The following is a 10,853-nucleotide window of genomic DNA, read 5'->3' as shown; positions in this document are numbered from 1 at the left end:
GGTGCTGGGGTGGGGTTCACACCATGACCATGGGGTACAGCCCGGTGCTGGGGTGGGGTTCACATCATGACCATGGGGTACATCCCAGTTCTGGGGTGGGGTTCATACCATGACCATGGGGTACAGCCTGGTGCTGGGGTGGGTTTCACACCATGACTATGGGGCCCAGGGAGACGCTTTAGGACATAAGATGCTTGCCTTGTGAGTGTGGGGACCTGAGTAAAAACCTTTGGAATCAGTGTGAAAAGGAAAGTGACAGAGTGTGTCTGTGTCTGTGAGTCCATTGTTCTGTGGGGGTCAGAGACTGAGACAAGAGAGCGCCCACAAGTGGCGGGCCAATGAGCCTGCTGCAGGAAGCTGAGAACCAAGGCCCAAGGTGGTTATCATATGATCTTCATACATGCATAGTGGCATGTTCTCTCTCTCTCTCTCTCTCTCTCTCTCTCTCTCTCTCTCTCTCACACACACACACACACACACACACACACACACACACACACTTAAAAAAAATATGGTGGACCTGGGCTAGTGGTGCATGCCTTTAATCCCAGCACTTACGAGGTAGAGGTAGGTGGATCTTTGTAAATTCAAATCCAGCCTAGTTTACAGAATGAGTACCAGGACAGCCAGGGCTACATAATGAAATTCTGTCTCTCAAAAAAAAAAAAATAACGACCCAAAAATGATAATGATAATGGCCATGTCCAGTCAGTGTCTGTTCTTTTCTTTCCTCATCAGTCTTCCTCCTCTGACCCTGAGGGTGATCCCGCAGTAAGGACAATGTCCCCTGCCAGTGTGTCCTCTCAGACCAGATAGCAGAGATGATAACCCAGTGTAATGGCCTTACCTGACCCCATGGGTAGCAACCAGTTATAACCTCAGTTAACCCAACTCACCCACATCTCCTTCCTGGTCTTCTGCCCTGGGGGAGCACTGTCCTCTGGGACTTCTACCTTCCACACCAGGCCCGAATTCAGGTGAACAGGGGTGAATAGTGGTGATTCCGACACTGAATAGCTGCCAGTGATGCCTGTGGTGGGGGCAAAAGGAGGTGGCATTGGAGACTTGAGGTCTCTGGGCAAGAGTCTGGAGGGCTTATGGAGACAGGTGAACAGACAGGCTGACTGAAACAGCCACTCAGGAAAGATTGTAGACTATGGGCCAAAAAACATCACCAAGGGATGGAGAATATGCCGTTAGCAAGAGGAGCAACCATTCCCGAGGACAAAGACCTGCAAACTTCCAGTCCAATAACAGAACATTCAGAGCGATAGAGCAAAAATCCTACGCACCCAATAATAGAACATTCAAAAACTCTAAAGCAGGGGCTGGTGAGATGGCTCAGCGGGTAAGAGCACCGACTGCTCTTCCAAAGGTGCAGAGTTCAAATCCCAGCAACCACATGGTGGCTCACAACCATCCGTAACAAGATCTGACTTCCTCTTCTGGAGTGTCTGAAGACAGCTACAGTGTACTTACATATAATAAATAAATAAATCTTAAAAAAAAACAAAAACAAAAACTCTAAAGCAAAGTTGGTGTTTTTCTCTCCAAAATCTACTTCCTGGGAGAAATGGATGTGTTTGCACCTCCCCCCTTCTCCTTCTCCAACCCCGGGGTCCCTCGGGACAGCACAGCCACCCTCCATGTCCCTGCTCACCAGATGCCCGGGAGGAACTCCGGGAGTCTTGCTCATGGCTCTCATCCTGGTCTGGCACTGGGGAGAACACCTCTGGGAAGAAAGCATTCCTCCGCTCTTCAGCCACCTCCCGCTCCCTCCTCAGGACACTCTCCATTTCCCTCTCCAGCAGGTCAGATGACTGTGACCTTTGTAACCTCAACACGGGGCCTCCGGCCACTTCCCAGCCCCAGGTATGGGGGGTCTCAGTCCCCTGGGGGACATCTGGGACCTTGAATCGCAGTGGACGCAGGTGGAAATTCCCTAATCTCACCACGCCCACATTGGCAGCCTTTCCAGGAGGCTTGGACCACTCTTGCTTTGAGCTCAGAGGTCTGCCGGAGGATTCCGAGACATGCCTTGGAGACTCCGTGGCCCTCTGGAAGGCTAAAGCTTTGGTGTCTTCGGTGGAGACACTACTTGGCTTGCTGTATACTCCAAAGGCTGAGAATTCTAGTTTGGGGGTCCCAGGGCCCAGATAGGGCTGGTAGGCATCCAGTGGAATCCGGTTGACTTTCCTTGCCTCTGGAGCCGGGTCTGAGGCTCGGGCGTCTGGGCTGAGGATGCAGTCGGAGCTCAGGCTTCTCTGGAGCCCAGGCTGAGGGTCCTGGGAAGGCCAGTCGGGTGTGGATGCCCTGCCCACCTGCAGCCCCTCTCGTCTATGGTCTTCTTCCCGCTGTGTCTCCTGAACCATGTCCCTCTGCACGTAGAGGGATGGGCGGCCCCTGTCTCTTCGTGGGGGTGTTTCTGTCAAGCTCATCTTGCTGAGCAGTGGCCTGCTGGGGATCTGTACCAGCTCTTGATGCCCGGCAGCCCGCCCAAGCCCTCTCTGCTCCCTCAGCTCTGCCTCTCGCTCCTGGGCCAGCCTGATCTCTCTCTCGATGGGCGTCTCTTTGGGGGTCTCAGGGGACTCTGCTCGGGTCTGGCGGCCAGGATCATTGACTATATGAATGGATCTAGCTGGGGAAACAAGGAAAGACTTCTCCAAGGTCACTTCCTTCATCGGTGACATGACGGAAGCAGTATAGCCATTGGCTAGGTGGGGCCCAGTGGAAGCCTTGGGGGCTTGGTTGGTACCTGTTTGGGTTCGTGCTAAGGTCTCCCTAGCTGTGGGGCTGCACTTGACCAGGTTCGTGTTTGCCTTCTCTAAACTCAGGAATTGCTGTCGAGCGGCCAGGAAATCAATTTGCTCTGTGTCCACCAAGATCTCCTCTGTGACTGTGGACTGAGGTTGGCTGGCAATCCTGGGGTCCCCAAGGTCTGATGCAGCCTGGAGTGTGGCCACTGTGCCACCCTTCCTGACTGCCTGGCTCTGGATGACTGCCCAGCGCTCAGCCTCCAGCTCCCTCCGCTGCCTGCAGAGGGCATCACTGCTGTTGTCCAGGTGGTAAGCCTTCATCTCCTCATCCTCATCTTCCAAGTACAGCGACCGCGGGGACTGCTGGCCAAGGAAGACACGTCTGGTGGAAGACACGTTTGTTCTCTTTACGTCCGGCCTGGTCTGGTACTCTGTGGACCAGACCTGCAGGTCACTCTGGCTCCAACCATCCTCAGGTCCCACGCCTACTAGCTCAACGGTGTAGCTGGTGTCTTCATCCAGTGCCAAGCTGGTGACACGTGCTGAGCGGGGGTTGCTGAAGATGGGGTATCTGGTCACTCGATCCATCTCGAAGGGTCTGTGCGTGACCTTCCTCCTGTGGGTTGGAAGCCTCCAGACTCACTTAAGGAGGAGAAAGAGACCGTGTCAGGCCACCTGGGGACAGGGACATTGTCAGGGGGCTGCAGGAGCCCTGGGGACAAGCAAGGTTTCTAACAGCAATCCCAAACCCAACATGGAATCTTCCAAAAACATTGAAGCTCCTGGACCAAACTGACTGTGGATCATACAACAAACTTATGTTTTCTTATTTATTATTTTCTCCTTCCTTCCTTTATCTATCTATCCCTCCTTTCTTTCTTTCCTTCCTTCTGAGACATGCTCTCACTCTGTAGCCCAGGCTGTACCAATCCTCCTGCCTCAGCTACCCCACTGCTGGGGTGACAGGCAAGCTCCATCACACCCAGCTACCTACCGCTGACTTGCAGACACAGCCCCCAACTCATCCCTGCCTGCTACATCCTGCTGGTGGCCCTTACCCTCTCTCTTCAGCCATGTTAATCAAGGTCAGCCTTACACCGGAGACTGTAGGCTTCCCACCAGGGCCCTTCCCCCTCTCCAGGGCACAGCCCTGTTCCTCACACTAACTCCCAGGTCTTTGCACCTGACCTTCACAGAGTCGTTGGGCACTGGGTCTTGGCAATGGATGATGCCCAGTGGGGAAACTGAGGCTCAGAGCCTGTAGCAAAGCGTGTCTCCCAGTTCTCACACCTTGGTTCTCTGCTTCAGACAGCACCTGGCCTCATCTCAACAGCCCCTGCCTCAGCTCCATAAAGCCAAGAACAACTGGGAGTGCCTTGGACCTTGTCCCTGGTCCTAGGCGGGGCTCAGAGCCATAGATGACACACTGACTTGTTATCTGGGGCTCAACATTTTCCCCAGCTCCTTCTGAGGCACTCACATTTCCTTTCGCTTTTGTTTCTTCAGTCTCCTGAGTCTGCAGGGCAGTTCTGGAGCCCCACTTAGATAGTGCACAACCCCACTCAGATAGTGCACAACCGACTCTGCACAGTCCAGAGGGTCACCAATCTCAGCAAACATGCACCCCCCAGCTCCACACCAGGGGATTTTAGGCAGGGGCTCCACCCCTGACCACACCCCCAGCCCCTTACTGGGGGATTCTAGGCAGGGGCTCCACCCCTGACCACGCCCCCAGTCCCTCACTTGGGGAATTTTAGGCAGGGCTCTCACCCTGAACAGTCCCCCAGCCCCTCTCTGGGGGAATTCTAGGCAGGTCTCCACCCTTGTCCCTATCCATTCCTCTTTGTATTTTGAAGCAGAGTATCTTAAGTGGCTGGGCTTTCCCAGCACTCCTAGCAATGTTGCGGAGGATAAGCCCTTTCCCCTTCCACAGCTCTTTTGAGAATGGGAGAATTTCATTCTGTGTGGGTGGATAGGCAGTCTTAAGGCATACAGCAAGTGTTAATCAAGACTGGCTCATTGAACCCTGCTGTCCGTGAGTACTCAGTCACTGGTGTTCCAGCTGACTCCCATTCTCCAGCCCAGAGCTGCCCAAGTTTCCTGGCTGACTGATAAGTATACAGTATTTTATGGCCCTTGTCCGACAGTCAGACATGACCTCTGGAGAAAGGGTGTCTCCCCTCCATAGGTGGGGTTCTCATTCTTCTCCAGTGATTCAGGTCAGAGGGTGGAGTTCTGGGTCAGAATTCAAGGCCACTGGGCCCCTCTCTGATATGGGCTTGGCTGGCAAGACAACCTTGCCAAGGATCTATAAAACTGAGTTCTGCTGGGTGTAGTGGCCCAGCAGATGCCCCAGTGGGATGCAGAGGCAGGAGGATCTCTGTGAGTTCTGGGCCAGCCAGGGCTACATAGGGAGAAACCTGACCCCAAAAACCAAAAACAGTAACAACGAAAACAACGATAAAACCTAATTCAGCTCTAGGAGCCTCGTCATACAGCAATGCTTCACACTGGCTGTAGATCTGATCACAGAATCTCCAAATCCAGCAGGGGTCTCAGGTCTCCTACAGAGCCAGTGTGAAGAAGCCTTGTGGGCTACAGAGGGTCCCTTCAAGGCCTCCATCTCCTGACAAGGGTCGTTTGTTAGTCCTCGGTCCATCAGTCACCTCAAACATTAACATCCCTTTTTCAGGGTTCATGAGAACCAGGGACAAGAGGCCAATTTTGTCTCTGCCCTGAAGGAACTTGGAACTTGGGCACAGATAACTGAAGCTAGAAGTTCACAGAGATGATGATGGGGGGAGGGGGCATTTCCAAAGCCCATTTCCTCACAGTTACCACCAGGGAAGGCTCCAGGCAGCCTGCCCCACCCAGCCGCACCCTGCAACTGTGACTCCCTATTGAAACTGGGTTTATGGTCCCCGCGGGTGCACCTGCTTCCTCTAGCCTCCTACCCGCGGGGCAAAGGCTCCTTGGTGGGGCCACCACCGAGTAGGATGGTGCCTTTAGGTGTCCTCTCTCCTGTCCCTTAGGGCCTCTTGGTTGCCTACATAGCTGGCCCTGGAGAAAACTGTCAAGGCTTACCTCTGACCCTGGACCCTGGACAAGCCCGAGCCTGAACAGCCAGGCATGGCTCCGCCGGTTTCTTCAAATCAGGCCTTGAGTCCATGGGGCCTCACAGGCCTCTGGCCCCGAGGGTCTTTGGTTCCAGCCTCTTTCTCAGTGAACTAAGATTTGGTGTTCTGGCATTTAGGTACGAATGGAAGGAAGCCTTATCCACACCAGGCTCAGGGTCTCTTTTGGGTTAGCGGGTGACAGAGCGGGCTCTGATATCCAGGCGGACAACGTGGGGCCCAGCCAGGGCCAAGAGTGGTGAGGTACAGATGGGGAAAGGGATTCCCTGTGGTCCCTGTAGGCGAGCCAACCCTGCCAGTAGGCACACCACAAACAGACCTCTTCTCCTTCTGTGCGTGCCTCACCTTACCCGGCTCCAGACCCCCAGCTTCCGGGACTCCCAGCGTCCCCCGCCTCACCTGCCAGCTCCAGGGGCCCAGGCCACCTCCCAGCCTCAGGCTCTGTCCTCTGCAGGAAAGGCCCCTGGGCTCCGCCCCGGCCACCTGTTGCCAAGGGGACAGAGGCCCCACCCAGGAGCAGGTGGGCCCCTCCTTTCTGTCCCCACCCGGACACGGGAAACAAAGTCCAGAGAAGACAGAAAAACGATACTCAGGCTGACGAGGGCGGGCACCGTGCCCGCTGCGGGCCTTGGCCTTACGCAGCCGGAACTGAGTCTCTGCCTGGCTTCCCACCTTCCCAAGTCCTGCTAACTGAGGAGGGGTTATCCCTGCCGAAGGAGACTGAATCCCAAGCCTGGGCTAGCTTGTGGAACCCCTTTGAATCTCTGTCTCTTCTTTCAGTCAATGCCCTCTTTGATCCAGGTAGACTGAAGGGCAGATGTGCACGATGTTTCCAGACTAGCAGATACCACGGCAGGATTAGGAAACTCGGGGCCTAGATCTTGAATTGCTGCTTTCTAGAAGGGGGTCTGGGGGGCTTCTGGCTGGCTCCTCCCCAACCCTCTGACCCTTGCTTTCTCATGCAGGAAATGAGAATTCTCCCTGTCACATTCACAGAAAATTTCATATGAAATAATGACGCCTTTAGAAACAGCCAGCGCGAAGCCAGGTACAGAGAAAGGCCTGCACCCCAGCACTCAGGAAGCTGAGGCAGTGGGATTGCTATTAGTTTGAGGCCAACTTTGGCTACAGAGTGAGACCTCTCTCAAAAACTCAAAGATAAAGATGTAAAACGCCTAGGAACATGGGCCGGACAGGTCAGGTGCAGACCCCACCATGCCCCTCCGGCGGCCCATGGCCTGTGTGTGGGGTCTGGGCAGAGTGCTGGGGTTCCTGACCTCCCCTGGGCGAGCTTGTGGGCCCCCTCTGAGTCTCTGTCTTTCCTTCCCTCCAGTCCATGGTCCCCCAGCTGGACTCCAGAGGCCCTTGACAGATGTGGTGCCCGTCACCTATCACCGAGGAGACAGTCAAAGCCAGGGTTGAGACAGCAGTTTTCCCGGGGCCCCCTTGGGTCCCTTCATCCGGATTTAGCAAAAGTGGGCACATATCCAGTCGGCTGGATTTGAATTGGCACCTCCCTCCCTCCATCGTAGGTACTCCACCACACCAACCACCTTTCACAGGGAAACTGAATCCTGAAAGGGCCTCTGATTGAGCCCACACACCTGACATCTCAGTACTCAGGAAACGGATGCAGGAGGATTACTTCGAGTTTGAGGTCAGCTTGGTTATAGGCTTTTTTTCCCTCAAGTCTGGAATACCCAGTGTGTTGGGAACACAGGACTCCTAGACAGCTATTTTATACAGATAGGGCAACTGAGGCCAAAGGAGAAAAAATTCTCCAAAAACCAGAGAGAAAGAAAAGGGGGGGGGGATGTCTCCTCTACTATGCATAACCTAGCTAAGAACTTCTGAGGTATCTGTGAGGACCCCTCTACTCCCAACATCACAGCCCAAGGGCATGGGTGTGGCAGGTGTGGAGACCGAGGCCCCTGGGGGTGGCTGGCTACAGCTGTCCCTTACCTGTTCAGGGGCCACAGAGTCCTGAAGAAAATGTCCAGTGAGGGCTGGAGCAGCCGCAGGGGAGAAGGTTCTCCAGTGTTCTACAGGACCCGGCCTTTTTATGGTTCCACCACGAGAAGGCCGCACCCCTTCCCGCCCAGGTGAAACCCAAGAACTTCAGCAACCTGGCTCTACACACATTTTTTTTTTTTTTTTTTAATTTGTTTCTCTGGGAAAGTCAAGAACATGGGGGGTGAAGGGCGGGGCCTCGTCACACATCAAAAGCAGAAGGGGGGCAGCAAGGGCACTTCAGCCGAGGCTCAGGGCTTGAGGAACTCAGGCAGACTCAAAGGAGGAGGAAGAGGAGGGGCGCCATGACCACGGCCATAGCTCACCCTCAGGGAAGAGCGCCTCTCCTCCAGGCCACGGGAAGGACAGGACACAGACCCCGTGGCCGCTGCTTGAGCCCCTACTGCAGCTGCGGGTAGTGACGGGGCCCCGCAGGTGGCCCTGCACCCTGTTGCACACCAGGCTGGGGTCCCAAGGAAAGGGACTTAGACCGGGCGTGGTCCTTTGAAGCTGAGTCAGCGCCTGTGTGCAGGGTTGTGCCTCTGGGGACCAAAGTGGCTACTGCTGCCTGCCCGTAGGTTGGTGACCCTCTGCCAGGCTCCCGTCAGGCCAAGTGGCAGATGGGGGGGGTCCCTTACTCCCACCCAAAGTGTGTATGGAGCAACCTAAACCTGCCTGGAAATGCTAGGTTTTGTGGCGCTGGCAGACATACCCACTGACTTCTGGGGTATGGGGGTACGTGGGAAACCCAGGACCCTGGTCCAAGCCAACTAGAGAAGAGGGCAGAGGTGACCCCAAAGCTCCCAAAATTAGCACCAGGAAGACGGGCCCAGTGTGTGCATGGTGGGGGTGGGGGTGGGACTCAGGACAGGGAGTGGCTTGGCTGACCAACAATGACTCCATCTTGCGGGTGATTGTTCCATCCCCGGTGAAGAGCTTCTCCTGCTTTGAGCTCCATTACCTATGGGAGGGGATCCACAGGTGCCCGTCCTCCACCCTAGAACTTCAAGACTTTGTCCCCCAAAGAATTGTGGCCTCACTCCACCTGCCCACATTCGGCCGCTGGCGCCTTGGCCAGGAAGACCCTTTCTGGTCCCCTCGGAGACTCCCCAAAAGTAACAATAAGGCACAGACAGGCTGGCCTGGGGCGGCAAGGGGACACGGTGGGCGTAAGCCTACTGTGTAAACCTGCTGTGACCTGAACTGAGGGGTCCCCATTCTTAGAGGGGCTGATATGGGTTGGCCTGTCTCTCACCAAGGGGTGACCCACGGCTCAGAGGTTCGGGGTGAGTGTGGAGTGTGGTGACGGGCAGAGCACCCCCCACCCGCGACTCGAGGTGCATAGGGACCACACACGTGTCTGGGGCCTGTGAGGCGGAGGGCGAGGGTGGGCAGGCGCCGGGGAGGGCCGGGCTGCTGGGTTTGAGTGTGGAGCATAGGACAGGGACCGGGGACTGGGGTGCCCCGACGGCTCACATGACAGAACAACATCTACAGCGAGGCTTCTTCATGTCGAGGTCCTGGGCGTCGCTGGGTGTGGTCGTGGGCCCTGTCTGGTTCTCCTCCTTGGTGGCCGGGAGCTCAGCCGCGCTGCCATTGAGAGGTGCGGGCTCCCTGGGCGTGGCCGCATCTTCGATCACCACCAGTTCAGCCTTGATGGTGTCTTGCAGGCCCAGTACCTTCTTGGTTTCTGCTTCATCTTCCACGTTCTGATAACCCATGAAGACCATGGTGACCGGGGGCTCCTGACCGGGCTGGATGCCTGGTGGGCCTGACGTGGCCTCTCCTGGTTGAGCTTCAACTCCTGTGATCTCCCTTCTGGACGGTGTGGTCCTGGTGGCATCCTCTGCGAGTCCCCGAGGCTCCGCTGGCCCAGCTGTGGACCCCGCCTCGCTCAGTGTGACCTCATCGGCCTTGTGAATGAGTTCGTCCACCTCGGAGGAACTTAGAGGCTGGATTCCGTTCTCAGCGATGCCGTCCACGGCATGGACCACTGCGTGGGGACAGAGAGAGAGTTAGCGGGCCGGCGCTGGGGCGGGGCAGAGCAGGGAGGCTGAGGCAGACATGGGCCTTGGCAGCCAGTTCTTGTGGTAAACATGTCATCCCAGCACTCAAGGAGACTGAGGTAGGATTCCCAGGCTCTCCAGCCCCGGCTTCCTGGGTGCTGGGACAACAGGTATGCACTACAGGCCTGGCTGTCACCTTCTGAGTTATGAGGAGCTAAATAAGGACAATGTCTGCATCTGTCTACAGCCCCAGAGCACACCTGAACCTCGGCTCTGCAAACTCCTCTGGGATCCTAGACTTCAGGAGGTGCAGACAGGGTGGTTCCAGGAATCCAATGAAGGGTCAGGGCTACCACCCCCAACCCCCAGATGTTAGCTTCCCAACTCCTGGAAGAGAGTCCCTGAGCCTGGTCTCTTGGTGACACTGGGGGTGCAGAAGGTGGGGTCGAATCTCTCCCATGGGCCTGGGCCTCTAAGATGAGAATTCAAGCCATTGGTCTCCACGGAAACAGATCTCCTGCTGTTACCAAGCAACCAGGGTCCAGTCTAGCTGGTTCTGGGTCCCCAGAGAGACTGTGTAGAGGTGGGTGGAATGGCCCAGGGTAGAGCCCTGTGGAGTCACTTTGGGAGTGGCACAGTGCAATGGGTATCAGCCTTGCTGTCCTTCATAAACAGTCACATCCACCGGGGCCAGCAAGTCCCACACCAGTTACACCCGTGATAAGGCGTGTGTTCACACAGAAACATGCCCAGTACAAAACATACACAGCACAGTCCTTCCACACTCTCTGACACATACCATAGCATGGAGGGACCTTAAGGACACCGCATTTGCTCAGTGAGAAACCCAGACACAGGGGGCCACATAGTGGGGATCTCCATGATAGAAACTGTCTGAAAGTGCAATCCTGAGACTGTGTGTGTGTGTGTGTGTGTGTGTGTGTGTG

General features: G+C 55.8%; 2 protein-coding genes across 4 annotated transcripts in view; both read right to left on the bottom strand.

Annotated features, from left to right (window-relative positions):
* Window positions 1-6,349, bottom strand: part of Misp (mitotic spindle positioning) — an 8,117-nt gene extending 1,768 nt beyond the window's left edge. Inside the window, exons 1-3 of one of the 2 annotated variants that reach the window (XM_021205696.2) lie at window positions 6,290-6,349; window positions 1,661-3,398; window positions 897-1,030 (exon numbers count right to left, since the gene is read on the bottom strand). In XM_021205696.2, coding sequence (XP_021061355.1) covers window positions 897-1,030; window positions 1,661-3,344 — 1,818 coding nt within the window. In that variant the 5' untranslated portion in view covers window positions 3,345-3,398; window positions 6,290-6,349. Of the gene's footprint in view, window positions 1-896; window positions 1,031-1,660; window positions 3,399-5,840; window positions 5,906-6,289 lie in introns of those variants that run through there. The other variant, XM_029542496.1, reaches the window with a different exon arrangement.
* Window positions 6,350-8,031: 1,682 nt separating this feature from the next.
* Window positions 8,032-10,853, bottom strand: part of Palm (paralemmin) — a 26,840-nt gene continuing 24,018 nt past the window's right edge. For both annotated transcript variants that reach the window (XM_021204764.2, XM_021204766.2), the window contains one exon: window positions 8,032-9,893. In XM_021204764.2, the coding sequence (XP_021060423.1) occupies window positions 9,373-9,893 (521 nt within the window). In that variant the 3' untranslated portion in view covers window positions 8,032-9,372. The remainder of the gene's footprint in view (window positions 9,894-10,853) is intronic.

This window comes from Mus pahari, chromosome 9 (genome assembly GCF_900095145.1).
Source record: "Mus pahari chromosome 9, PAHARI_EIJ_v1.1, whole genome shotgun sequence".
Taxonomy (NCBI): domain Eukaryota; kingdom Metazoa; phylum Chordata; class Mammalia; order Rodentia; family Muridae; genus Mus; species Mus pahari.
This window is presented reverse-complemented; position numbering and strand designations above follow the sequence as displayed.